This window comes from Miscanthus floridulus, chromosome 10 (assembly GCF_019320115.1).
Source record: "Miscanthus floridulus cultivar M001 chromosome 10, ASM1932011v1, whole genome shotgun sequence".
In the NCBI taxonomy this organism is placed as follows: domain Eukaryota; kingdom Viridiplantae; phylum Streptophyta; class Magnoliopsida; order Poales; family Poaceae; genus Miscanthus; species Miscanthus floridulus.
The window spans coordinates 102,823,599-102,850,446 of NC_089589.1; the positions used below are offsets into that span (position 1 = coordinate 102,823,599).

General features: G+C 46.8%; 4 protein-coding genes across 6 annotated transcripts; 2 read left to right on the forward strand and 2 right to left on the reverse strand.

Annotated features, from left to right (window-relative positions):
* Positions 1 to 9,110: 9,110 nt before the first annotated feature.
* On the reverse strand, positions 9,111 to 16,061 carry LOC136485216 (uncharacterized). 3 transcript variants are annotated; one of them, XM_066482143.1, is made up of 9 exons: positions 16,015 to 16,061; positions 15,781 to 15,877; positions 15,574 to 15,701; positions 14,685 to 15,265; positions 12,381 to 14,575; positions 10,601 to 10,894; positions 10,427 to 10,496; positions 10,229 to 10,321; positions 9,111 to 9,359 (listed from the first exon to the last, which is right to left on the reverse strand). In XM_066482143.1, the coding sequence occupies exons 4-9, from the start codon at positions 15,192 to 15,194 to the stop codon at positions 9,246 to 9,248; spliced, it is 3,276 nt and encodes a 1,091-aa protein (XP_066338240.1). In that variant the 5' UTR covers positions 15,195 to 15,265; positions 15,574 to 15,701; positions 15,781 to 15,877; positions 16,015 to 16,061; the 3' UTR covers positions 9,111 to 9,245. The 3 variants fall into 3 exon arrangements, 1 of the variants encoding a protein (XP_066338240.1); XR_010766366.1 differs by lacking the exons at positions 9,111 to 9,359; positions 10,229 to 10,321; positions 10,427 to 10,496 and adding an exon at positions 12,047 to 12,157 and having other exon boundaries at positions 10,885 to 10,894; XR_010766367.1 differs by lacking the exons at positions 9,111 to 9,359; positions 10,229 to 10,321; positions 10,427 to 10,496; positions 16,015 to 16,061 and adding an exon at positions 12,047 to 12,157 and having other exon boundaries at positions 10,885 to 10,894; positions 15,781 to 15,887.
* Positions 15,247 to 19,197, reverse strand: LOC136489165 (uncharacterized). The gene is made up of 3 exons (XM_066485878.1): positions 18,636 to 19,197; positions 16,049 to 18,574; positions 15,247 to 15,326 (listed from the first exon to the last, which is right to left on the reverse strand). The coding sequence occupies exons 1-3, from the start codon at positions 19,195 to 19,197 to the stop codon at positions 15,247 to 15,249; spliced, it is 3,168 nt and encodes a 1,055-aa protein (XP_066341975.1).
* Positions 19,198 to 23,224: 4,027 nt separating this feature from the next.
* Positions 23,225 to 25,628, forward strand: LOC136489166 (uncharacterized). The gene is made up of 6 exons (XM_066485879.1): positions 23,225 to 23,523; positions 23,742 to 23,858; positions 23,937 to 24,058; positions 24,597 to 24,849; positions 24,935 to 25,045; positions 25,133 to 25,628. The coding sequence occupies exons 1-5, from the start codon at positions 23,225 to 23,227 to the stop codon at positions 24,936 to 24,938; spliced, it is 795 nt and encodes a 264-aa protein (XP_066341976.1). The 3' UTR covers positions 24,939 to 25,045; positions 25,133 to 25,628.
* Positions 25,629 to 25,673: 45 nt separating this feature from the next.
* LOC136489167 (cytochrome P450 89A2-like) lies at positions 25,674 to 26,327 on the forward strand. Its single transcript, XM_066485880.1, has one exon. It carries the CDS (start codon positions 25,674 to 25,676, stop codon positions 26,325 to 26,327), a length of 654 nt encoding a protein of 217 aa, XP_066341977.1.
* The last annotated feature ends 521 nt before the right edge of the window (positions 26,328 to 26,848 follow it).

Sequence of the window (26,848 nt, forward strand, 5' to 3'; positions counted from 1 at the left end):
CTTTGTGGTTCCTCACCCAGTTGAACACATCTTTGCAAAGGCCTCTAAAGATGGTGTTTTGAGCCTTTGCATTCCATTTCTCGTAATTCACGTCATTGTCTCGTAGGTGTGTGGCATCCCGACGTTTTAGGAAGCCTTGTGAGTTGGCTCTAAGTATCCCAACATCTAGAGCTTCTAAGGACGCCTCCATGCGGATTTTCCAATAAGGAAAATCATCTCCCTCAAAGATAAGAGGAGGTCCATCTCCGGAGACATCTTTCTCTAGACAGTTAAGTCTAAATACTTGAGCATGAGGCTTATTGTTCTTCCTTTTGGCAGAACAATTGGAGGCGCCTTCGCCGGCACCCTCATCCTGCCTTGCCTTGCCATTGAGACGATCGAAGATCGCTCTGACCGCTTCTTCTCCTGAGGAGTGGCTGGTGGCGATGTCTAGGAGTTCCTTGGTGGTTCGTGGGCCCTTGCGTCCCAGCTTATAAACCAAAGACTCGCAGGTAGTTCCGGACAGGAAAGCTCCTATAACGTCGACGTCGGTGACATTAGGTAGCTCATTGCACTGTTGGGAGAAGCGCCGGATGTACCCACGGAGGGTTTCACTGTCCTTCTATCGGCAGTTTTTGAGGTCCTATAGGTTCCCAGGGCGCTTGTATGTGCCCTAGAAGTTCCCCACAAAGATCTTCAGGTCCACCCAACTCTGGATTCTGTTGAACAACAGGTGCTCCAACCACGCTCGTGCCAACGGCCTAGAATAGTGGAACGTTGCGGATAATGGACTCTGGATTCTATTGGACAGCAGGCAAGTCGATAGTCTTCGAGCCATAGTCTGGGGTTTGTTTCCTCAGAGTACTTTGGGATGTTGGTTGGTGGCTGGTACCTTGGCGGGAAGGTAGCGTTGAGGATGTGTTGGCCAAAGGCCTGAGGGCCTGGCAAGCCAGGGCTCGAGCTTCGGTCCTCGCCGTTGTCAAAGCGTCCACCGTGATGAGGATGATAGCCACGGCTGGCTCCCTCTCTTCAGTCGTCGTGGGTACGCCTGCGAGCATCGAGAGTGCTGCGTGCGTCATGGTTACGGCCGAGACGCTTATTTACCGGGACCATGGCGCGCCGCCTACTGCCCTGTGGTGCCTGGTGGACCGACGCGTCCCTATTGGGATGCCCGGAGAGCGTGTGTTGGCTAGCGTCGAGCTCGCGTCGTCGAGACAACGAGCTCTCTGCCTGTTGTGCCGCCGCACACTCGAGCAGCGTGCGAATCTCATGGTGGGCCTGACGATCCTCGGGCGTCGCGGCCTCTAGAAGGCCATGGAGCATGGCCACCGTGGTGGCGATGTTCTGGCTTGCCTGGATGAAGCAAGGGAGGGTTTCATCGTCTGCAATGATCCTCCAGTTCACGTCGCGGGCCATGGTGCTTGCGCGCCCACTGTCTCCATGGCATTCGATCTCCCAATCGAGCTCCACGCATTCCTGCTTGAGCTGGAGTTGCGCTTCCTCAATCTCCCGATGCCAGGCTTTCAGCTGCTCCACCCTCATGCGAGGTGGGGCCGCTGTCTCCCCTTCGGCCTCGATGCCGAGGTTGTTCGCCGGGGTAGCCTCCTCCTCGGAGATGCTTTTGATGTGTCCCTCGGGGGTACCCATCATGAAGCATTCCCGAGAGGGGTGATGGCTCCCCCTGCTGGAGTCAGAGCCAGAGGGCAACCCCGGCTACTCTGCGAGGAGGTCATGGAGAGATTCCATGACATGTTCGATCACCCCCACAAACTTGTTCGCGGGGAATGGGGTCATGTGTTGTGCCATAAGGTGGCTAACGGTCACCGCGATGTTGCGGAGACCGAACGGAAGCACTGTCGGGGCGCTCCGTTTGGGGTGCTCCGGAGAGAGGGTGAGGTGGCGTGGGTCCTCCCTGGACGGCTAGGGTCCCAGGGAGACGCCGAGCTGGCGCTCAAGCCTCCCATAGTTGAGGCCAATGGAGGGGAGAGGTTGGGTGGCGGCGTGAGCCAATGCCAACTCTCCTCCCACCGTGACGTTGAAGTCTAGGTCACCGAAGCACATGTGTGCGCCTAGGACCTAGCTGATTCCGTGGCTAGCCATCCGTGGCCTGATGTTAACATTGGGACGGGCAAAGGTCCCCCTACCTGGCGCGCCAACTGTCGGTGTTTTGAGTAAACACCAACTAGTAAATTTGTATTATTGCGCGTTAGGCTCGGATGGTGTGCTAAAAAGACATAAGATTTATACTAGTTCAGGTAGAATGTCCCTATGTTCAGTTCGTGGTTGCTGCTTGTGTTATTTGCACTGAAAGGTTCATAGTAGGTCATACAAACGGGCGAGAGAGGGATATGTCTCAAGTCTCTGATGGAAAAGGTCCAATGGGTGCTGAGAGCTTGGATGCTGCTTAGCTATGTGGTGTGATGTCTGTGGAAAAAATGATCCATCCCCTTAGTGGGGTGTCCTGCCTTCCCTTTTATAGACCAAGGGGAAGCAGGGATTATAGATGGGAGAAAGGAGAAAAACTAGAGGTCAATAAAATCCTTCGAAGGTGTCGGGTCTTCCTTTCCCTTCGAGCCAGCCCTGCTAACACAGCAGATGATGCCAATGATAGCTCCATGCTGAGCGTCTGTCCGTTGATGATGCCATGCTCTGACTTGATCAGCAAGTGGTCACGTCCCATTCCACCCCGGCGGGCGGCACGACGGACCGGCGTGTCGATCCGCAACCCCATGGGGAGCAGACAATGTAGTGACTGCACATCCGTCACTGTAGAGGACATGAGTCTCCTCTTGGACCATAGTGGTTGTCGTATGGTTCCGTCAGGATCCGCGCCCGAGGGCCAATGGTAGATGTCGGCGCCCACAACACTGTAAAACAAATGTCGGCGCCCACAACACTGTTCGGGCTCTGACATGCCCGAAAGGGCCATAAAACGCTCGTCTTGTCATATCTTGTCGGTACTTTTCTACAGGTGTGCAGGGTATGGTCCTCGGTATTGCGGTTGACTTGAGTGTCCTGCCTTATCTGTGCTCGTAGTTATGAAGGAGTAGCGTGCAGATGTTAGGCAAGGCGGAGTCTGCCCCCAGACGCCGGGCGAGGCGGAGTCTGCCCTGGACGTCGGGCGAGGTGGAGTCTGCCCCTAGATGTCGGTCGAGGCAGAGTCTACCCCAGACGTCCGGCGTGGCGGAGCCAGCCTTTGGGGGTCGGGCGAGGCGGAGTCTGCCCTCGGACGTTGGGCGAGGCGGAGTCTGCCCCCGAACATCGGACAAGGCGGAGCCAGCCCCCAGATGTCGGGCGAGGCGGAGCCAGCCCTCGGACGTCAAGCGAGTCGGAGTCTGCCATCGGACGTCGGGTGTGGCGGAGCCAGCCTTTGGGGGTCAGGCAAGGCAGAGCCAACCCTCGGACATCGAGCAAGGTGGAGTCTACCCCCGGACGTCGTGCGAGGCAGAGTCTGTCCCCAGAAGTCAGGCGAGGCGGAGCTAGCCCCTAGACGTCGGGCGAGGCAGAGTCTACCCCCGGACGTCGGGCGAGGCGGAGCCAGCCATTGGGGTCGGACGAGACGGAGTAAACCCTCGGTCGTTTGGACAAGAGGCGTAATCGCGTTCTTGTCTGTTCGGAAGCATCAACATTTAATGGTTATTAGCTCCTCTTTGGGTACCCCAGTATTTGGTCCCCGACACTGCCTGTCCCCGCGTATCAGAATAGAATGGAATAGAATTGCGTCCACTGTGCCCCTGTCCTCCGCCTCCCCACCGCGCCCCTGTCCCCATTCCCCAACGCACCCCGTTTCCCTACCGCGCCCCTGTCCCAAAAGCATGAACACTTCAAAGTGCAACATCGCAAAACAAATGGAAAAACTATGTAGTGCAACATCGTGATATAAATAGTGCAACATCACTGAAATATGTAGTGCAACATTGAAAAATATGTACCACAACATCGAAAAATATGTACTGCAACATAGAAAATTATGTACTACAATATCGAAAAAATATGTAGTGCAACATTGAAAAACATGTACTACAACATCGAAAAATATGTACTGCAACTTCGAAAATTATCTACTGCAACATTGAAAATTATGTACGGTAACATTTCAAACAGTAGTACTGCAACACCGCAAAATCAACCATGAAACATGGAAATGGAAACAGTCGAAAATCATATGTTGCAACAACCTAAAAAGTCCCATTGCAACATTCGAAAATCATCTGTTGCAACATCCAAAAAACACATTGCAACACGAAGAAAAAGCAAGGGCTTACAAACAGCAAGGGGATGGTTCAAGGTGTAGGCTGCTCCAGCCCCTGGCCCATCACCTTCGAGCTCGCTGGAGGGAGGAGGGAATTGGACCCTAGAACTTGTCGGAACCCTAGCCACCGCCGCGTCCCTCAGATCCAGAGGAGAAGGAGCACGAGGAATACGAGGGCTCACATCCAGAGGAGGAGGAGGAGGAGGGCTCAGATCCAGAGAAGGACCAACCTACCCCGTCGGAGCCTCAGCTGTTGTCCTCATCTCCGGTGGGGGGAGCGGGAGCCAGGTCGCTGGGAGCACGGGGGTGCAATGGAGGTCGCGGAGGGGGAGGGAGGGAGTGAGGGAGGAAGGAAGGGAGCGCGGGTGGACGGGACGGCAGCAAGCGGCCAGGGGCACGTAGTGGCGGATGGGGAGTAGTGGTGTGGGAATGGCGAGGTCGGAGGAATCGATGCGAGCGTTCTCCTTTTGTTCGGCATGAGCGTCGCTTTATTGGGCCGCAGGCCCAGGCATGCGGCGCCTGGACGGGACGGACACCCGCATTGTATCATTATCGTTTTTCTAAATAAGCATGGTTGGTCATAACTTGTAAGCACATAAGTTTGCTGGAATGGAGACCAGGGAATATCATTATTTTGAAAGTGAAACTAAATAAAATTAAAATTATGGTTCACTTGCAGACTTATTTAATTTGATATGTTGCTAATAACCTTAATGTGTAGTGGCGTAGCCAATATTTAATATAGGGTGGTCCAGTTCAATATAATTTTTTTGTTAACAATATAGTCTCGTTTGACACGTTAACAAACATCTTCGATTTCTTGCTACAATACACATAGGAGCTAGAACTGATGAAACAAAAAATAGTGATTTCAATGAATCCTTATTCATTTTAAGAGATAAAAATAGCCCCTTGCTCTAGTGCACGAAGGAGCTGAAACCAAAACAGAACGAAGCTCTACGAAACAAGGCATAAATATAGCATGTCATTATGCAAATATATAATTTACTGAAACATAAGACATATACATTTAAAAAGTCTTACGAGTATTTTTAAAATAATTAATAAACTCTAAAATTTACTTAAAATAACTTACTATCTAAATACTTATAATACTTTGCTCAAAATTCTAGGATGGTCCGTGGCCCACACAGACCACCCCCTAGCCATGCCACTGTTAATGTGCTATCATGATACTATTTAATCTTGTATAGTATTCATAGCCATGATATCAGATAAATATTTGGAATGACCCGTATTACCCATTTGGCTAGGGAGGCTAAAGTAATAAGATGAAATGGATCGAGCTATGGCCCTTAAAATTGGTCGAGGCCATGGAGCCAGGTCCAAGGCCGAGGTCGGGTCAACCTATTCCCTTCTCTACCACCAGATGAACCATCGGGGGGTCGATTCTATCATCTAGTGTGTACTTTGGCGTTGTTTTTCAGCCTGTTCCATGTTTGACCTTAACTAATTCAAAAATTTTGAGGTCCTTGACTTGAAACCATCTTAATGAGGCCACTTATCATCAGCAACTCGACTGACAGTCAGTCTCATGTGCATCTGCATGATCTTGCTTTGAGTTTGTCAAGCTGAATGCCTTGAACGCCCCTTCATAGTGTGGCCAAAGAAAAAACAATGGCCTAATACACACTAGTAGCAAATGTCCCATGCATGCATGTAGCCTACATTCAGTATATAGTGTCCTTAATCTTCTCCAAAGTCCTTTGCACCATACATCAATCAACGAACCAAGTCTTGGGACCATGACACTTGTGGTCATTTTCAATGTGACGAACTCAATTGCATATATCACTGCAAAAACATACGTTAGTTACAATACATGTGTTCATCAATCAATGAAACCCCAAGTTCACCATATTGGTAAATGTGTTCACCTTCCGGAGCGTGGATCTGGCTATGGCCAGAGCCAAGGGCATCGAGCCCATCTCGTCCAAGAAAGGCCGCCATCAGGGCTTGGTCATGACCAAACTCGGGAGGCATGTGGAGGATACGATGGGGAGTGCGATGCTAGCCGCCGCCACTTGGTCATGGCAACAGTGCTTCTTTTGCTGGTCGGATGTGTTCTGGCTGTTGTTGGTGCTAGTGCTCGGGCCGCGGTGGCGCAAGATATAGTGGTGTGGTGGCATGGGAGGGAGTAAGGAAGGAGATGATAGAGATGGATGACGTGTGAGCCTCACATGCTAGATGCATAGTCAGCAGTCATGCAGATGATTTATTCAGATAATGGTAATTTGGACCTTGTCACGTGTGGCTCGAGCATGTTTGGGGCCTGGATCCGCAATATTGGAAGTTAGGGACCTAGATGGCAATCATCCCACGCAAGCTTAGTTATCACTATGTGGCCCATTTAGCAAGCACTAGTACACAGATGGGCCATAGTCCCTATAGTCCTGGTTGGGAAAGGGATAGTCTCCTTTGGTCCCGGTTGTCTGAACCATGACTAAAGGGTTTGTGCAAGGCTAAAAAATAATCTGTGATTCGTGGGACTTGAACTCAAATCCTCATGCATTGCCTCACTTGTAGCTAACCACCCCACCTACATAGCACAAGTGACTTTGGATGTGATTCTTTCCTTTTAAACTGAAGTTCGGAGGCATAGATTTGCAATTAGAAGTTTGGGACCTAGATGGCATCACCATACAAGTTTATGTATTGGAGCTAACATGTCAGATCTACATCAGTGCTAAGCTCAGTTAGCATGCAATGTCAACGAATGAAGCGGGATGAAACCAGTTTGGATGTAGTACTGGGGAGCTTGGGGCAAGTTTAGAGACAAGAAAAATTGGAAGTTTGACACCTAGATTGTACCACATCCTAAATTTAAAAGAATTGCTGTCCGATGGGATAGAATTTTGTCGAACGGTAACCTGAGCACACTCCCAGCGAATGGCCTAGCACACCGGCCCATCAGAAAATGCCATCCCGCGACCTCGGCGTCGGTCGCCAGCACGCCCGCCCCGGGCCTGCCGCTAAGCCATTCGCTGCTGCATGCGTGCGTCCATCCCCATTCACCTCGTCCCGCCCCGCACACGTACACCGCCCCCGTCTGCCTTGCCCCGCCCAGCACGTGTACCCCACCCCCATCCGCCTCACCCCGCCCCGCTCCCGCCGCTCCTTCCCCCTGTCCCCCTCTCTCTCTTTATGCGGGCGGGGCCCAAGATTTGGGATGAGGACAAGCATGCCCCATCCGTAGGATCCCAGGCACGTCGCGCGCCCCATCCGCCGGCCCTCGGCTCACCGCGCCCCTTCCCCCGGCGCCCGGGCCGTACCCCAATGACTCTTTGAACATTACCCCTGAAACACGAAACACTTGCAACATGAAACACTTAAATGCAACATAAGTCTCAAGCAGATGAAACATTTGGGACATACACTTGTAACATATGTGTGAAACATATCAACATCCAGATAAAACACTTGCAACATGATAATATTTACTGCAAGATAAGAATGAAATAGCTGAAACATTTGGAAGATACTCTTGCAACATATGTGTGAAACTTATGCAACATCTAGATCAAACCGCTTGCAACATACGTCTAAAATAGATGAATCACTTTGAACAAACGCTTGCAACATGCCTCTGAAACACATGTAGCATATGTAACATCCCGGTCTACTTTTGCAACATCCATATGAAACACTTGCAACGTACCTCTAAAATATTTAAAACACTTGAAACATACGTTTGCAACATGCTCTTTCAGCATAACATTTTCTTGTTGCTTGTGAATAGAGGCTCGTCGGCGCGTGGAGTTTACCGGTGGCGCAGAGCTCGCTGATCCAGTGGAGAAGGCCGCAGTAGGTCCCATGGAGAAGGTTGCGGTGGGTTCGTGTGCCGGAGAAACCCGCGGTGGGCGAGAGACGCGGTGGAGAGGGAGGAAGACGGGCTGCCGTGCTCTGGCGCGGAGGAGATGCCGGTCGGCGGAGCGAAGGCGCGATCGAGAGGGAGGCACGGTGGAGAGGGAAGGCCTAGGCGGCGCGGCGGAGCGCGGTCGTAGAGAGCTATCGCGGCGCTGCAGTGAGGTGAGTTTTTCTTTAAAAAAACGGTTGGATGAGCCGATAAGATGCAGTTGTTGTTGTTGGGCTGCATCGCGGCCCACCAACGGCGCCGTCTGGGCGGACGGATGCGCTATACCCAGCGTTACGGTAAATTTAAGACCTTCAATGTATTTTACTCTTATATTAGTGTGAAAGCTCAGGTGCTCAGAGATTTACCGTTGTGAGTTACATATAGCAGTTGGCTCAGCCAAGCGCAACCATCGATCACTCTTTCATCACTATGCCAGAAAACCTTATCAGTGACGCGTGTAGAGGGTCATCAGTGACGCGTAAAACACGCGTCACTATTCTTGCGTCTGTGATAAGGGCACATTAGTGACGCGTAAAAACGCGTCACTGATAGGAAACTATCCGTGACGCATATTTAGAACACGAGTCACTGATAACGCGAACATGCGTCACCGATAACTGTAAGACGCGTCACTGATAAGGAAATAGAGTGACGCGTATTCAGAATATGCGTCACGGAAAACAGGAATACGCGTCACTGATAAATCCATATCAGCGACACGCTGTGGGAACCCGCGTCACTAATAAGTCTATATCAGCGACACGTTGTGGTAACACACGTCACGAATAAGGATATATGAGTGACACATACTAAGAATATGCGTCACTGATTTGCATCACTGATAATTTGATATCAGTGACTCATGTCTGTCTAATGTGTCACTGATAGCATATAACAAATGTACACATTGCTCATCAGAACCCCACATCGTTCACAGAAGAAATATATATAAGTCATCAATATGTAACATGTTCACACGAGATAGACATCAAGTTCAACAGATTCACATTTATATCAAATGTTCACAACTTGTTCAAAATCCATCACAACTTGTTCGAAATCCATCTAAACATTGGGCTTAATTTATTTAGTCACACACTACATCACTGGACTCACACTGATAATGGCAAACACACATCACTGGTCATGATGGAACTCTCCTTTCTTCTCGATGACTTGTTCCACTAAGAACCTGGCTAGCTTTTCTCTAATCATGAGGATATCGATGGGCGTCGTCAACACTTCAAATTCCTGTGTCAAGATAGAACTTTGGTAAAAAAGAAAACATGGTACAGTACAATGTACAGGACAATATAGACAATCAATGTAAAAATCACAGTTGCTAAGCTTGATGCAAACAATCAAGGGACATAGGAACATCCGCAGATGTGGAAATTCATTAGCAAGCAGATGGTGCTGTGCCTATGTCTATCACTGAGTAAAATATATAGGCAGCGTAAATCATCGAGCATTCGAGCTTATGACTAAAGTAGTACTGTGCATGTTTCCACTGAAAAGAAACTGCAGAGTTTTCTTCTACATCAAGGGAATAGCCTACAAATGTAGTGAAATCGCATTAAGGTTTGACATACAACTGTTACTTGAGACTTTTTTCTGGACACGCAGGACTGTTTCCTTGAGACTGATTTGAAGACAGAATGCTGAGGCCACACAAACTTTTTCATCAAGACTATGAGCAATCGGCTAGTGCCACTATTACCGAATAATGATACTCAAATTGAAACACAAACTGGCCACTGCGACAATGGCCACACTATATCCGAGTGCTAGGAAACAAATAAACAATCAGAGAAAATAATCTGTTAGCTAGCTGCATGCTCCTAATCCAATCACTAAACTACCTGGAGCATAAGGAGGTTCAGCTGCAAAAGCACAGAGCTGGCACCTGCTCCTCCACCCTCATCAGATCACTCCCCAAAACGAAAAGACAGGTAGCAATACAAATAAAGCCTCCACCTTTTCTCTTCTCTTGAGATAGAAAAAGACAGGTAGCAGAACAAGTACCATGGGCTAAAAACTATACTAGGACATGACACAGTCACACACTCAAACAACCATGGGCCATTATATTTGCACATCCAAAGTTTAGATATGAATACCTCAGAGTATTCCAAGTTTGTCTTTCTCATAGCTAAAAACAAGTGGTGTGCAGCATACCAGCCAGATGACTTAGCAGAAGATTGTTGAAGGCACTGCGAGAAATATATATAGAACACAATAATTTGAAAATGGAAGTTGAACACAGTACTTAATATACTAGAGGCACAATATTGACTTTTATTTTTGGAAGCACTTACCGCATATTTAAAAGCGTGTTTCAATGGCTGTGGTCTGTCTTTCAGCTTGTTTGTGTATCTTGCAAAAGCCCTACATGTAAGAGTACAACACACACATATATATGGCTCATTATGTTGGTTCAATGATATTGGCACTTATGAAACAAGTCAATAGTAGGTAAGCAAACAACTCACTCGTCAATCAACAGTTTTAGCACGCTGAAATCATGGTTTTCAGATCTGTTGGAATCAAGGTATATGACCTTATTCCACTTTTGAATTATTACCACGACGATCCAATGATCACCAGCTAAGCCGCCAGAGTTGTAGGCAAACATTATGTAGTCATTCTTGGTATACTTGGTGAAGGCCTTTTGTACATACTGCAGAACTTTGTCTCTATCAAATGTTATGCTGTCCAGTGACATCACTTGTGGATCTAGAAAGCCCACATGAATGTCCTTAGCCTTAGCTTCCACAACCAGTGATCTAAAAATAAGAACGAACATGTAGACAACATGAGTACATAAACCAAAAGGGATATGCCTAGAGAAAATGAGTACAGAACAGCCGATGAACTGCAAGCATATGTATCTGGGTCAGCTACTTCAACCAGCTTAATTGCATTTTATCTGGGTCAGCTAGAATACACATGATGCAGAGCATGAAAATTGAAGTTTAACGTCTGTACTCTGTACCTCAACTCATGCAAGAACAGTTAAACCCACCTACAAACAATCTACTTTAACTCCGCCACTACCAATTGTCCCCGAACTACTATGTGTTAAAGGTAATTGGTTTGTCTACGCTGAAGCCAACCAGTTTAGCTGTTAACTGGAGATTAATAGTGTGGAACAAAATTCGGCAAAAAACTGATGTCAGGTGGTCACTCAGACAATAATCAAAATACAGTCAGTGAACCAAACCAAATTCAACATGAAGTTAACAGAGCAACGCAAAGGTTGAGTTGAAAGAGCATATTTAGAGTATTTTAGCTAGTTTGACCGAGTCGGAAGTCATAATTATTTTATTTTTACGGAGGGAAGTACCACTATACCAGAGTAGGAACTGACTCGTAGTCTCGTACGTGTGCAGCGCATCCGGCGTGATTGCACTGGTCACTGGAAAGTGACGAGGAAGCGGATCAATTTCCGGTGAAGTTCTGCACAGTGCACACATAACGTGACACTGCTATCTCAGTTTACAGCGATTTATACGATTTTGATGTGCCCATTCAATTCATTGAGGAAGTGAAGGACAAGGAAACTTGGCTTCAGTCGTAATTAGTCCAGCTACCAAAGTGTGAAAAAAGGCAGTCCTCCGTTTCACTTACATAATTGCAAGCATCTAGGCGGCAACATACATAAAACAGCAGAGGTACCTTGTTCCTGAACAGTGAGCTACGGAGTATTACAAATGATCATTTGAGTTTGCATTTTTTTTCTTCAAAATGGAAACAGTCGTTGATAGCTAACATGAACGATCAATACAGGATTATAGTTTAAGCACCCTATAGTTTACGGTGCATAAGTCACAAGTTACACAACCCATGTACCAAGGGCACGATAACAATAATAGATTAAGTTACGAGAGAAAACGCAGAAATAAGTACTGCATGAGTCCATCAAAGAGGTGCCACACCTTTGGTTCCCCAGCCGCTCTTCGCCGGAGCTCCCATTTCCAGCCTCCAGGAAGCATACGGCCCACACCAACCAATCAGACGCTCTCTCTACAGTTTGGATCTATCTTTGCCTGATTGTTATAAATTTTAGTTACCAAATACTCTATATGGAGATGGCTAGATACAAATGTAGGGATGATATAGATAGTTTTCATAATGACATAGGTGGATGATTTATTTATTAGATGGTTACTTTAAATGTAAGGAGAACTACTATCAGCTATGACCTTATTTCTGTTCTTCTACCATGGGGTAACAAAAGTAAAGAACACAGATTTGTTTGGAGGTACTTACAATATCCAGCATTGAAGAAGAGAGGCATCCAATGCCCCAAATTGGAAGAGGTCATACAGAAAATTGTATCTCACAAGCCTGACTTCGAAATTTGATGAGTTCAGCATATAAATACCCCTGAACCTAACCACTATCCCATGCTTATTGTTGACGCAATCTTTCATGTAATGAGCATGAAGAGCAGTACATCCAGGTCCTACCGCCTTGAGGTCCATTGCTGGGAGAAATGGGTGGCCACATTTGTACTTATCAATCCATTTTTGCTGCTGCGGTTGTTTTAGACTCTGTCCAACAGCCTTACTAGCCAACTTTTTATTTGTGGCTGCCTTTTCACTCTCTCCAGCAGCCTTACTAGCCCCTTTGGGTTGCTTGGGTGGCCTTGCACCGCTTCCAACAGCCTCAGTTCCCACTTTTGGCTGCGTGGGCAGCTTAGTGCATTCCTTCTCTGAGCTGTTTGGATTTTTTGAAGGGTTGGCTGTATTATGCTCCTTTGGCACACTCTTTGTTGCATCAGATGTGGCCGGAGATTGATGATTTGAAGGAGTTGAATTGGCTCCACAAAGTAGCTTTGTAGAAATAATAGCATTAGTGCCCTTCGAAACACTCTTGGCACTCTTTGTGGTCTCATCTGGTTGAGATTGGGCTGGCTGGGTCTCATGTGTTTGTTTCACTAGAATCCAATCCCTTCTCCACTGTATCCTCTGTAGTAGAGCTTCTCTAAGTGTTTTGATATCATCATTAGGGGGCGGCTGCAGCACATAATCCTCATAACCCTGATGTACACATTCCACTTGGACTATTGCATAATCATAATCTATTTGGACTGATTCTAGCACAAACTCCTTTGGGAACACCCGACCCTCTGCAACCACAGGTCGATAGTTTCCAAGGTTCACTACCAAGGAACATTGGGTTGGCTCTTCAAGAAGATCAATAGTATCTGGAGCAACTGAACTGGGCCCCAACTCCAAGTCGTTTGGAACAGCGTTGGAGGCAGAGGCACAACTGCTCCTTCGTCCGCAGGCAGGACTAGGGGTCCTAGAAGATGGTGGTCTTACCAACAAGCCTTGGTCTGCAAGATAGGACATGACATCCTGTGTGACCTTGCTGGTAACCTCTTTCGTGACCTTAGCCGTCACTTCTTGTGTGACTTGAGCTGTAACTTCTTCTCTAACTTGAGCTGCTATCGCTTGCACATCCACATCTACTGCACCAGACCTCTTTCTTTTTCTGTACATGCCAGAACACCCAGGCCAACCATGCTTCCAGCCAGTGTAACTTGAAACAGCGCGCACGCGGCCTGGCTGTTCAGGGCCCAAACATGCAGTTAGCACATCATTCTCCCTGACCCAAGTGACGCCTGAAGATTCTGCGGCTGATTGCTTCTCTTTAATGTCTTCAGAGATTTTTTGTGTTGAATCCTGTTTCCAGATGATCTCAGCTTTATCTTCTGATACCTCAAGCTTACTCCTTGCTCGTAGAAACCTCACAGGGCGGCCTTCAGGGTAGTCATCCCATGGGTTAGGGATGCCTTTCTTGACTAACTCTGCATCCTCCACCTCCCACTTTTTCTCTTTCCCATCATACCCTGCAGAGCCCAGACAATGGTTGTGCACATTTTGTTGCCGAAGCATTTTGTATTTCTCACTTTTCGCTATTTGTTCTGGGGACTTCTTCAATACCTCAAATTCTGCCCAATCTTCAGGTTGAATGTAGGGGTGCTTCTGAAAGGGACTGAGGTTTTTCTCGATAAAATCGGTCACTAGCCTGTTTTTGTGGGTTCTCCAACTCTTAGATATCACCTTCATTATATACTTAAGCCCCTCAGTCTTCATTGCATCTGGGAACTTCAAGTAGGGCATGACATGTTTATTAAACAATTCCCATTTCCTCTCATCAGTAAGGTTTTTGAATGATGGCATAACTAAGGATAGCTGTTGTCTAGCAATCAAACGAGCAAGCAATCGCAATCTTCGTTGTTGTTTCACCTCAATTGGCTTCCCATCTGGATGTATCTCTGTGACCTCGATCATGTCAGTAGGCCACTTAGATGCTGTCTTTGGTTTTTGGGGTCGGCGCACAGGCTCAGGCACAGACTGCTGCTGCTCATCATCAACGGGTAACTCTGCATCCTCAGAAACAGTTTGTGTCCCCGCTTCGTCGTCACCACTTGATGAAGAATCCGTGGAAGAAACCTATCAATCAAATTCGAGAAAGATGTGGTTTAGCAAATTGCAGAAGACCAAATTTAGATGCTAGAAATATGCTAAACACTTGAAATGACTGTGGGTGGTGATAGCTTACCATTTTGATGTGGAACTTGAAATGACCGAGGAGGAGGCCGGGGCGACGGGGGTGGTGACCGGTGGATCTCCAGCTCGGGGCCCCAACTCTTCCCGCCGCCGGCAAAGCCGCTGCGGCTGCCCTGCGCGTCCTCTTGCGTCTTGCTCGCGAATGGGAGAGTCGAGGGCGGGAGAGGCGGTGGCGCACGGGAGAGGCGCGCCGAGAGATGCGGCGGCGCACGGGAGAGATGCGGGGCTGCGGATGCGGCGGCGCACGGGAGAGATGCGGGGCTGCGGGGCTGCGGGAAACGGGAGGGAGGGACTGCGGGGCTGCGGCGACTTGGGGACTGAATTTGGGCCTGCTGGTTTCCGGCCCAAACAAAATAGAACGATTGGTGAAAAGCAAGCAAGCAAGCACCTGGCCATCCTTGAGGACGCCTCTGTAAACCCGGCCGAAGCCGCCCTTGCCGTCGAGGTTGCGATCGCTGAACATGTTGGTGGCCTCTTCCATCTCCTTGAGCGTGAACACCATCGTGCAGCTGCGTTTCTTGGGCGGCGGCTGATGCTCCTTCGCCTGCCATAGCTCAGCCGGCTTGTACACCCCTGCAGAGTGCAGAGGACAGTCCGTTCAGATCATCAAACCATAGCAAATTCAGAAGTATCCCTGACAGCAAGAACAACGAAATGCTAACTGTGCTTCAATAAAACATAACGTGAACTAATAAAGCTACAGAAACCCAAATTGGTCATGCGAATCACTCGAAATAGATGCAGTGACTAAGTAGTTTCATATTTCATTTCATCTGTTAGCATCACGAAGTTTCACTGATTTCATCATTTAAGTATCACTGTGACTGAACCTACTACGCTCGTATATGAATTACGGACAGACCAAGGATGGAGATACTTACCAGAGTTGTAAACGTACAGTTCGGTCTTCCAGTACTGCTATTTTGAACACTGTACAAAGGATGATTGGCATTGGACCAAGCTTGTGTTCTTCCTGGTAAGCCTCAATATACTGAAGGATCTTACATACCTGCTAATTACACCAATAAATATTTATGAATAATATTGCAAACATTATGCTTAGATGTAAAAAAGAACAGTGTTTCTACCTCTGCTCTACTGAAAGGAGAGCACTGAACCTCGATATGCAAAGCACCACAAATAGCCATTTGCAAGTATGGAGTTTCCTCAGCATTTGCAAAGCACCTACAGCAGTGCAAGCATGCCAGTACAATCAAACACCTTTTTTGTGAATTATCCAACATACATATTTTGGTGCAAGTGACTAGTTCAGATAAGCATTACTTTTTTGAGAACCTAACACTGTAATATCTCTTGCGTACCTTCAACAGATAAGCATTACTTTCTCTTGCGTACTTGCCGGTTTCGGACGGCCTTTTGCAACGGTGGCCTCTTCTACATGACCATGTCGTAAGTATGAAGTTTCCTCACTCTCGAGAATCATAGGGAGGGTCCAATCACCAAAAGGAGGGACTTCATCAAATTGATTGTACTCTTCCTCCTCCACAGCATCTTCAACTCCGACAACCCGTTTTTTACCGGGGAGAACTACAAGGCGTTTCTTGTTTTGCGTGTCGAGCACATAAAAGACTTGTGAAACCTGAGCTGCAAGTACGAATGGTTCATCCTTGTACCCAACCTGTTCAAAATCAACGGTAGTGAATCCATATCTGTCCTTGTTGATGCCCCTTGTGCCCTTAACCCAACGGCACCGAAAAACAGTCACCTTGAAGGGCTCCTTGACCCCAGGATAAGTTAGCTCCCAGATCTCCTCTATCTGACCATAGTATGCATCCTTCTGTACGTCAGTGTTGTCCAAAGCAACTACACGAACACCACTATTTTGGTACACACTTTTCTTGTCTTGAGCCAAGGTGTAAAATGTGTATCCATTTATGTCATATCCCTGATAACTTGTGATTGTGAACAAAGGGCCTTCTGCTAGGTTCCGAAGCCCTTCATCTGTGCAAGAGCTCAAACTGAGGATCCGCTTTTTGAACCAAATGTTGAATCCCTTCATATGTGCCCTCCCTATCCATGCTTCGCTCCGACCTGGATTCTCTTGACGCAACTGCTCCTTATGCTCCTCGATATAAGGAGACACTTCTAGTGTGTGTACCAACACGAGAAAGTGAGCCCGCTGGTAATCATCCGGATCTGGATTAAGTGTCTTCTTCCCAAGAGTCCCTATCCCCGCTAGCCTTCCCTCATGGGGAGACTTATATAAGCCGATTGGATTTGTAGGATCAATGTAACCAAGGCACCAATCAACCACCTCCTCAGCAGAGTAACCCTGGACCATGCTTCCCTCAGGATGAACCCGACTCTTTGTATACCGGTTCAAAGTGCTCATGAATCTCTCATACGGGTACATATGATGCAGGAACACGGGACCAAGATACTTTATTTCCTTGACCAGATGAGCAATGAGATGAACAGATATATCAAAGAATGCCGGTGGGAAGTACGCCTCTAGAAGAGACATTGTCTGGAAAAGCTTCTTCTCAAGATTGTGCAGTGACCTCTCATCAAGAACCTTCTGAGATATTGCATTGAAGAAGAAGCATAGGCTCATGATTGCCATTCGGACTTTTTCTGGCAAAATGTTCCTGATTCCAACCGCAAGCATTGTTGTGAGCATGACATCGCAATCGTGAGCCTTCATTGGGAGCATTTTGTTCTCTTTTGGCGCCACGAGCTTCCTGATGTCCGCTGAGTATCCGGAGGGAACTTTCACGCTACGGAAGAAGTCGCACAGCTCCTGCCTCTCTTCCTTAGTTAGATTTATGGCACATAATGGTAGCTGGGCACTGGGGCCCTCGGGACACAACTCGGGCCTGATATCCAAATCTTTCATGTCCGCTCGTGCATTTGCATGGTCCTTGCTTTTCCCCTTGGTGTTCAAGAGTGTTCCAAGTAAGCTCCCACAAACATTCTTTGTCACATGCATGACATCGATGCTGTGGCGAACTGCTAAGTCTTTCCAATAGGGTAGCTCCCATAGAATGGACTTCTTCTTCCACCTCTTATCAGCGACTTCTTCCTCCTTGCGCTTTCTCTTTCCAAGGGCACTCTTTTTGTTCTTCCCCAACGTAACATTGACATCCTTTACCTGGTCATAGACATCATGCCCAGTGAAATGCCTCGGAGCAGATCCCTTCTCAATTGTGCCATCAAACTGGCGTTTCATGAGCCGGTAAGGATGGGATCGGCTAAGGAAACGGCGATGTCTTATGTACACCCTCTTCTTCGAGTTGTTCAGCCAAAGACTCTCGGTATCATCTAAGCACTGAAAGCAATCTTTCTCTCCTTTGGACTGCCCAGACAAGCAACGGTGTCCCGGAACATCGGTGACGCTGGTTAACACCATTGCACGCAACTTGAATGACTCTCTCTTGAACCCATCATATACCTTGATACCGTCTGACCAGAGCGTCTTGAGCTCATCGACAACCGGCCTCAGATACACGTCGATGTCATTCCCTGGCTGATGCGGACCCGAGATCAAAAGTGGCATCATCATGTATTTCCTCCTGTTACACAGCCACGATGGAATGTTGTAGATCGATAACAACACAGGCCAGACACTGTGCGAGCTGCTCCTGTTACCGAACGGGTTCATGCCATCTGTGCTCAGTGCAAAGCGAATGTTTCTTGGCTCATCTTTAAAAGATGCATACTTGGAGTCGATGACGCGCCACTGAATAGCATCTGCTGGATGCCGTAGGTAACCATCATTCTTGCGTCCCTCCTTGTGCCAACTCAACAACTGCGCGTCCTTGGCAGTTGCAAACAAACGCTTCAGGCGAGGGATTATAGGGAAGTACCATACCACCTTCCAAGGAGCTCCATGCCTCTTGTCCTCATCACCCCCAGTCATTTCTTCGTTTGTATCGAGAGACTCCACACTCGGGGCATTCGGTCAGTTTTTCATTTTCTTTACCATGGTACAGTATACAGTCATTCTTGCAGGCATCGATTTTCTCGACCTCCAATCCCATAGGGCAAACAATCTGCTTGGCCTCATATGTGGTCTTGGGTAACTCATTCCCCTCAGGCAACATGTCCTCTAATCGATGTAGCAATGCATCGAAGCTCCGGTCAGTCCAATGATATGTCGCCTTCAACTGGAGAAGCGTGAGAGTAGCAAACAACTTTGAATACTTTGCCTTGCAGCTCTGATGGAGAGGAGTCCTCATGTCTGCCATCAACCTCTTCAGCTTCTTCATCTCCGCCTCAGTGTACTCATCAAAGCCCATGGCATCACGCACCATCTCCTCAAGGTCCTGTGACTTCTGGGCATAATTGGCACTGATATCTGCTAGCTTGTCATCGGTGAGAGCCGGGATGCAAAAGGGTCCTTCCTCGTTGTCCTGACCAGCACCATGAGTTCCATCATCCTGACGTAGGTCACCAGAGAATCCTTGGTCCATACAACCAGCTTGCAAGTCTCGATCATTAACTCCTTCTTCTCCATGCTTGTTCCAACATCTGTAGTGATCCATGAATCCTCGGAGGATCAGGTGGGCATGGAGTGTTAATGAACTCGAGAACTGCTTCTTATTCTCACAATCAATGCATGGACACCACATAGTTGTCTTGTGCCGATTCAACATATCCGCCTCTGCAGCTCTTATGAATAATTTCAGACCATCTAAGTACTGAGCACATGCACGGTTGCGAAGAGACATCCAGCTCCGATCCTCCATATCTACAAAAGTATGAAAACAAATGAAATCAACTAATCCTTGCATGAAAATCCTATAAATTACTTGAATAGTAAATTTACTATTGCATCAGTGTGACACTCCAAAGAAAAAGATATGACTAGCCAAAGCTCTATGAAAAACAAGTTGCACTGAAGTAGAGCTTAGCTTGGCTATGTGAGTTCAGTCAGACCTGATATTGAACTAACAGCCAAAGAAGACAACAACTAGCTAGAACAGGGTACTAAGCTGTATACCACTGATAGAAAAATATTATGCATTAAACTGAACAGAGAGCACACCTACTGTCTATTTTGCAATGAAATTTTCGTTTGCAGCTTACAGACTCTACAGATTGCTGTCAATTGACAGTTACAGACTCTCTGAACGCTTCCACATGACAGCACCGGATCCATTTCTCGCACAATCAAGAACACAGCCGAAGGGAAAAAGGGAAAAGAAGTGAGCGATGATGTACCTCTGCTCGAGGTGGGCGATGGACGCGAGCGAATCTCGCCCTTGCTGACACGAAGACGGCCGTGCTCGATCTGGTCCGACGATGCTGCGCCCTGGAGGCCGCCGCCGACACGTGACCGCCGGGGCCTGGGCTCGAGTGATGGGGCGGCGCAGAGGTGGGGGGCTCTGGCCGGAGATGCAGGTGCCGAGATGGGCGGCCGCGACGGCCGGAGCTGGAGGAGCCGAGGTGGGCGCGCGGCGCGCGCGGCGACTGCCGGAGCTCTGGACGCGCCGGGATTGGGAGTCCACCGGGGTGGGGTGGGGGCTGCCTCCGGCCGGAGCTGTAGGTGCCGTGGTGTGGGGACTCCACAGGGCACCGGCCGGAGCTGCAGGTCGACGGCGGCGGTCGGCGGTCGGAGCTCCACGCGTTTTTTATTTCGACCGGGACATTTTTTTTAGGGGACGAAGCCAACATGAGTTAATTAGATCGGTGATGTAGATGTGTCCCCGGCCACAACTCAGTGACGCGTCTTTAGAACACACGTCACATTTATTATCTGTGACTCGTGTTATCGAGAAGTGTCACGGATATGCTTTCCTATTGGTGACGCGTCCAGAAAAAACGCGTCACATGCCTTATCTGTGACGCGTTTTGTTAACGCACGTCACGAATACATCGTTATTAGTGACGCGTCTTGCTCCTGGGGCATGGGCAACAACTAATCGGTGACGCGTCTCGTGAACCCGCGTCACGGATAGATTATTGGTGACGCGTTTCGTTTTTGTGTCACGAATCGTCGTGTCACTGATAACGTTTTCTGGCATAGTGCATTTTGTTGAAAAAACGGCTGCCACGTGAGTGTGGTTCAACGGCCAACCAAAGTTAAGTGTTCCAATATGTAGGGGGATCTCATCGACACAGATAAATGCAAACGAGAGCAAATTAATACGTAATATAGATTAATGATCAGAGACACGTGAGTGTGGTTCAACGGCCAACCAAAGTTAAGTGTTCCTATCACAATGAGCAAAAGGCAACCTCCCAGGGCTGGACAGCCCTGCGAGCGTCCTCACTCCTCAGGGCTCCATTTCTAGCCGCGCGACTTAGAGTAAAACAGGAATAGTAAGGTACCACGTCCCACTCGCTAGCGCAGGGCGAGCTTACCCGATCGAGCTAGCTAGCCTTGCGCAACCACCGACATGGTCCACCGCATCTCGAATCTGAAATCATTTTTGGTGGCCTGCAAAGCAAGATCACGATTAGAGCTTTTCTTCTTCTTCTTTTTAAACGTGTGCTTGCCCGTACCTGCCTGGGAGCGTTATGCAGAATTGATCTGTAGCAACACCTTCAGTTAAAAATGTAGAGAAGGCTCTGTCGTCCAAAATCACCTCTAAAAATAATTTCAAAAAAAAAACATCTTCTGAAAATCTATTTTCAGCTGCCTCTAATGATGCCCTACTTAATTTTAGAGGCGACTGAATCTAGAGCTGCCCATAAAAAATGATTTGTAGAGACGGCTGAATCTAGAGCTATATCTGAAAATAGGAGCAACATAATAAAAATTAGGCAAAAGTTGCTAGTTACACTGAAAGTAAGGTTGTTTTTCCAGCGGACACAAAAAATAAATCGATTTGCTGGTGGACATTCTACTCTATACCAAATTTAATGGAGGACACCGAACGCATTAAAATATTTATTTCTGGCCTAGGAGGTGAGAGAACAGCTATGAAATGACAAATTTTCCCCTTGCTCTTTCTTCTTCCTGACCCAGGGGCAACATCGTCATTTCATAGCTATTCTCTCACCTCTTGAGCCATAAATAAATATTTTAATGCATTCGGCGTCCTCCAGCAAATTTGGCTCAAAGTAGAGTGTCCACTAGCCAATTGATTTATTTTCACAGTCCCCTAGCAAAGCAACTTCATTTTCAGCGTCCATCAGCAAATTTTGCCTAAAATTTCTAATTTTTTCAAACAAAATCGGATGAAGATAAATTTTATATGAGATATACAAGTTTATAGTTCATTACTTCTCCATTTGAAACAATTTAGGTTCATTCCTTTTTTAATTTCTCACATTTTAAAACCCAACTTTTTTTAATTGTTCAAACGACCCCGTATGGAGAAATGACCATAATAAAGTTAAGATCTCGAAAAGACCAACAAATTGCGGTTGATAACTTTTTTCATTTGAGATAATCTTTTGTCCCAAAATTCAGTTTGAAGTCCTCACAATTAAATTTAAATTTTTTGAACGACCAAAACAAAGTTGTAGATTTGCCGATAAGTTATACTATGAATTTGTTCAAAATCCAAATATTCATTTCAACCCACCATCCAAAAAAAACTTGATATTTTAGTTTTGTCCTAAGTTAAACCATTTTTAGTTTGACCAAATCTATATAAAAATTTGTTAATATAGATGACACCAAATAGGTATACTATGGAACTATATTGCATAAAGAATCCAATGATACTGATTCGATAATATAAACATTATATTAGTATTCTAGTGTATAAACTTCACATAGTTTGAATTAGGAAAAAACTAAAGCGTAAGTTTTTTGGGTCGGAGGTAGTAAAAAAAATGTATCTAGCTCTTAGTTACACTTGACTTTTCGGTACAATGGTTAGGAAATGCACGCGTGCGTAGCAAAAACTCAGGTGACTTCTGACGCGAGACGATGAGACCAGAAGATTAAAAAAAAACAACTATTTTTAAGACCTTATTTATGTTTTATGGATAGGAGACACCCAGCAAATCAATTTCTAGAAATGGTTGGGGCATGTACCTCTACAAATACTTTAGCTAGTAGTGTCATATCGCTAGTCTCTCTCTCCATTTTATATACTCGCACGAGTAATTACTCCTATAATCAATAAATCACCTTGTATATGTACATAATCTTTTATCAGTTTAAGTATGTTGACATACTAATATTAAGATACTCCAGATCTTTACTATGTGAAAAAAAATTCAAAAGAACATATATTTTTTAATATATTATATAATAGCATATAAAATAAGTATAACCATATACTCTAAGTATATATATACATACTTGTCGTACATAGTACTCTAGATGGTCTAGTATGATAATATACTCCATTTACATACACTTCGTCGGGCCATATAGACGTGGGAGTAACTAGGAAATAATTTCCATATATATATATATATATATATATATATATATATATATATATATATATATATATATATATATATATATATATATATATATATATATATATATATATATATATCTTTTGCACATAGGAGACGGGACTAGCTAGTAGTACATTGCTGCATTCACTCAAGTACATAACGCAAGTGGCTGCTAGACGACCGATCGATCGAGAGCCAGCCATGGAAGAAATGATGCAGGTGCTTCCGGTGGCCCTGGCCGTGTTTGTCCTCCTCGCCGCCGCCGCTTCGCTGCGCAGCCGCAGGCACTGCGCAGGCAACACGCGCCGCACCGTGCCAGTCCCGGCAACAATCGAGGTCAGAGACCCCGAGGCCGCCCGGCTCATGATCATCGACCACGCCGACTCCTTCTCCGACCACCCCCCCTTCCCCGTGGACCTCGACGCCGGGCACCCCAAAACCAGCAGCATCAACAGCGCGCCCTACGGCCCGCTCTGGCGCGTGCTCCGGTGCAACCCATGGTTCAGAATTTCGGCCTAAAATTCACGAATTTCGGCGAAATTCGTTTCTATCGGCCTGGTCCGGTAAAGGCCCAAACCGGTGAAAACATTTCGGCCTGTTTTGATTTTTTTTTAGCCCATCACAGTCGGACTGGCCCAGTAATTCCTTCCCAACTATATAATACCTGAGCTGAAACCCTAGCTGTTCTCAAATTCATTTCTCTCTCCTCGACTCTCAGGCTCTCAGCCGCCCGCCGCCGCCGCCGCCTGGCACCTGCCTCTACCCCAGCCCCAGCCCCTGGGCGACCTCGCCCCCGGCCCCAGCCAGCCCCTGCCCCGGGTGACCTCGCCATCAGGTTCTTGTACCAGGACGGCCACATCGATGCGTGGCTTCTCTTGTCAACGCATTGAATCGGACTACTTACTGCGTGCAGGTACATGGATGACACGAGGGGAAGACTCCCTGTCGATGCTCGCGGGAAAGGAGCCGATGCTGACGGTGCAGCAGGAGGAGCCACCAAGAAAGCTGCTGTAGGCAAGAGGAATGCTTCGACAGGTGATCTGTACAATTGTTTTTCGATCTTGCAATTTCATATGCACAAAGCCTATATTTTTCTATCAAGGATGTCTCGTTCTGAGTAGATTAGTACTTGAATGCAACTGAACCTTGTACAGCATTAACTATGGGATATTTACATGATCCATGAGAATTTAGTTGTTGTTTTTATGTTTTAGATAAATTGTTCTCTTGGTCAGCCTTTTAGTTTGAGCAAAGCATTAATCTGCATAGTTTTGTCTGTACATCATTAATACTTGTGTCAAACATGAGTATCGAGCAGCAACAACCAAGTTAAAGATGAGCGTTGTGTATCGGCTGGAAAGAAGTAACTAATGCAAACAATTGTCGACAACATATGTCCATGTGGTAGTCATACATGAAAATGGGTTTGCACTTGTACTATTTTGTGCTTGCTTCTCTCATTTATTGAATCCACTAGTTACTCACCATGTCCTTGTGGTAGTCATACATCTGAGATATGCTTATAGGCTTAGATTTAGTCACTTAGCTAATTTAGAACTGTTATTTTGCGCAGCCATTGATAGTGTATGGACCCATGGTATACCATTTGGATCTGGATTCAAATGCCACTACTGCAATAGAGCATTCTCAGGTGGAGGTGCAACCCGGTTCAAAGAACATTTGGCGGGGATCATTGGGAATGTGGAAGCGTGCCAGAAGGTGCCAAAGGATGTGCGGAAGTGTATGGAGGAAAGCAGAACAGAAGGGAAGAGAGCAAGGGCGGTGAACAAGGCTAGAAAGAAAAGAATGGATGATGAAATTGCACGGTCTGTTGGAGTAGAAGAAGTATTTTGATATTTCTGGAAATCTGCATATTAACATATTTGATTGACTAATTGTGCTTTCTGATAGATGAAGATAAGGTCCCTTCCTCTAAGAAGCAGCAAGGGCTGAAAGAAGAGAGGATTTCCAATCCATGTCCTGCTCCAGAAACGCATGGTGATGATGAAACCGCGCTAGCAGGTTCTAAATCATTGTTGTGTCCATTTTTGTCTGTTAGCATAGTGAAATATTTCCAAGTATTTTTGCATGCTTATTATTATTTTGTAGGGGAGGGAATTGATTGTAGACCGAGGAGGGCGTGTCGAAACAAAACCAAGGATATTTATTCTCTATTAGGTGGAGTTGTTTCACCGTACATTTGTTAAATTGTTTTGTTTAATCTATTTCTAAGTTTTGCTCGTGTGCAGGTTGCAAGTAGTAAACTGGAGCCTTCACCACAGAGTTATGCTTCACCATCGAGAGAGACTATTTTTCTTATGATTTGTTGTATCTCTGTATGGAACTGTGAAGTGGACTGTTAGATTTACTTTGGACTATTTAAGTGGACTGATTATTAAGTGGAAAAACTATTTAATTCTATGATTTTGCTTAATTTTAGACTATGATTTGTTGTATCTCTATATGAACTGTTTAAGTGCACTGTTAGATCATTTGCTATCTAGATTTGGAAAAACTACTTTGTTCTATGATTTTGCTTAATTTTGGACTTTCTTTTTTGCCGATTTTCGGCCAAATTTTCTTATTTCTTCAAAAATCAGTTTGAGCATTTTTTTGCACCCGAAAAATCCGAAAATCACCGAAAATCCCGATGGTGAGGCTCATCTGGGAGTTCCTGGGAGCAGGCACGGAGACGGTGGTGGCGTGCGTCGAGTGGACGCTCGCGCGCCTCGTCGCGCATCCGGGGGTCCAGAAGAAGCTGCACCGTGAGCTCAGCGGCGGCGACCAGCGGAGCTTCCAAGACTTACCGTACCTACGGGCCGTCATCCTCGAGAGCCTGCGGCTGCACCCGCCGGTGCCATTCATCCTGCGCGACGTCGTCGGACTACCTGAGATCGCGGGGGCAACGGAGGTTGGGAGAGCAGTCCCACTCCCGCCGCCAGATGGCACGCCGGTGCGCTTCGTGTTCATGGCAGAGGACATCGCGAGGGACCCCAAGGCGTGGACAGACCCTGAGGAGTTCTGGCCGGAGCGGTTCCTCGACGGCGGCGAAGGGGAGGACGTGAGCCCGTCTCCAGGGCCCAAGGAGATCAGGATGATGCCGTTCGGAGCCGGGCGCAGGCATTGCCCTGGCGCGGGGCTTGCCATGATTCAGGCCAAGTGCTTCGTGGCCGCACTCGTGCGCGAGTTCGAGTGGGCGCTGCCGGCGACTGGCGGCGGCGTTGACCACACGTCCACCAACGCTTTGTTCTTGAAGGTGATGGCGTCGCCGCTTAGAGCGTGCATCGTGCCACGCCGGTCCTAGTTGATGATGTGGAATCATGCGATTGATTGATGCATCGGTTTTCTCAAGTGACAGCTGTTTCGGTAATTCGGTTCCTGTTTTGCTTAGAGCATCTCCGATAGTTACCGAAATAATAATGGATAAATCAATGAGTTTTCAAAGTGGCTAAAAAATATTACCGTTTCCAAACACTAGCTTCAAAAATCTAGAAGACATTTTACATCAAGAATCTTGAACTAATTATAAATTACTCTTACCAGTTTTTTATTTTCTTAATCTCTTTGTACATTTGTGTTGGAAATCCTATCCTACTTCAATTCTTACTCTTCCCGCGTCCTTCCACTTTTAGATTGGCAGACAGATACACCACGGACCGCGCAATTTTTTCCAATTGCGGAAAAATTGGGAGTTGAACTATGGAGTTGTGGAGGGTATTTTTTTTTTACAATTTTGTCAAAAAAATGTAGATTAGGAGGGTGTGTTTGGTAGTGATCTATATTCTAAGAAACCTTTTGGATCAAGATTCTCTCAAGGAATGTTAC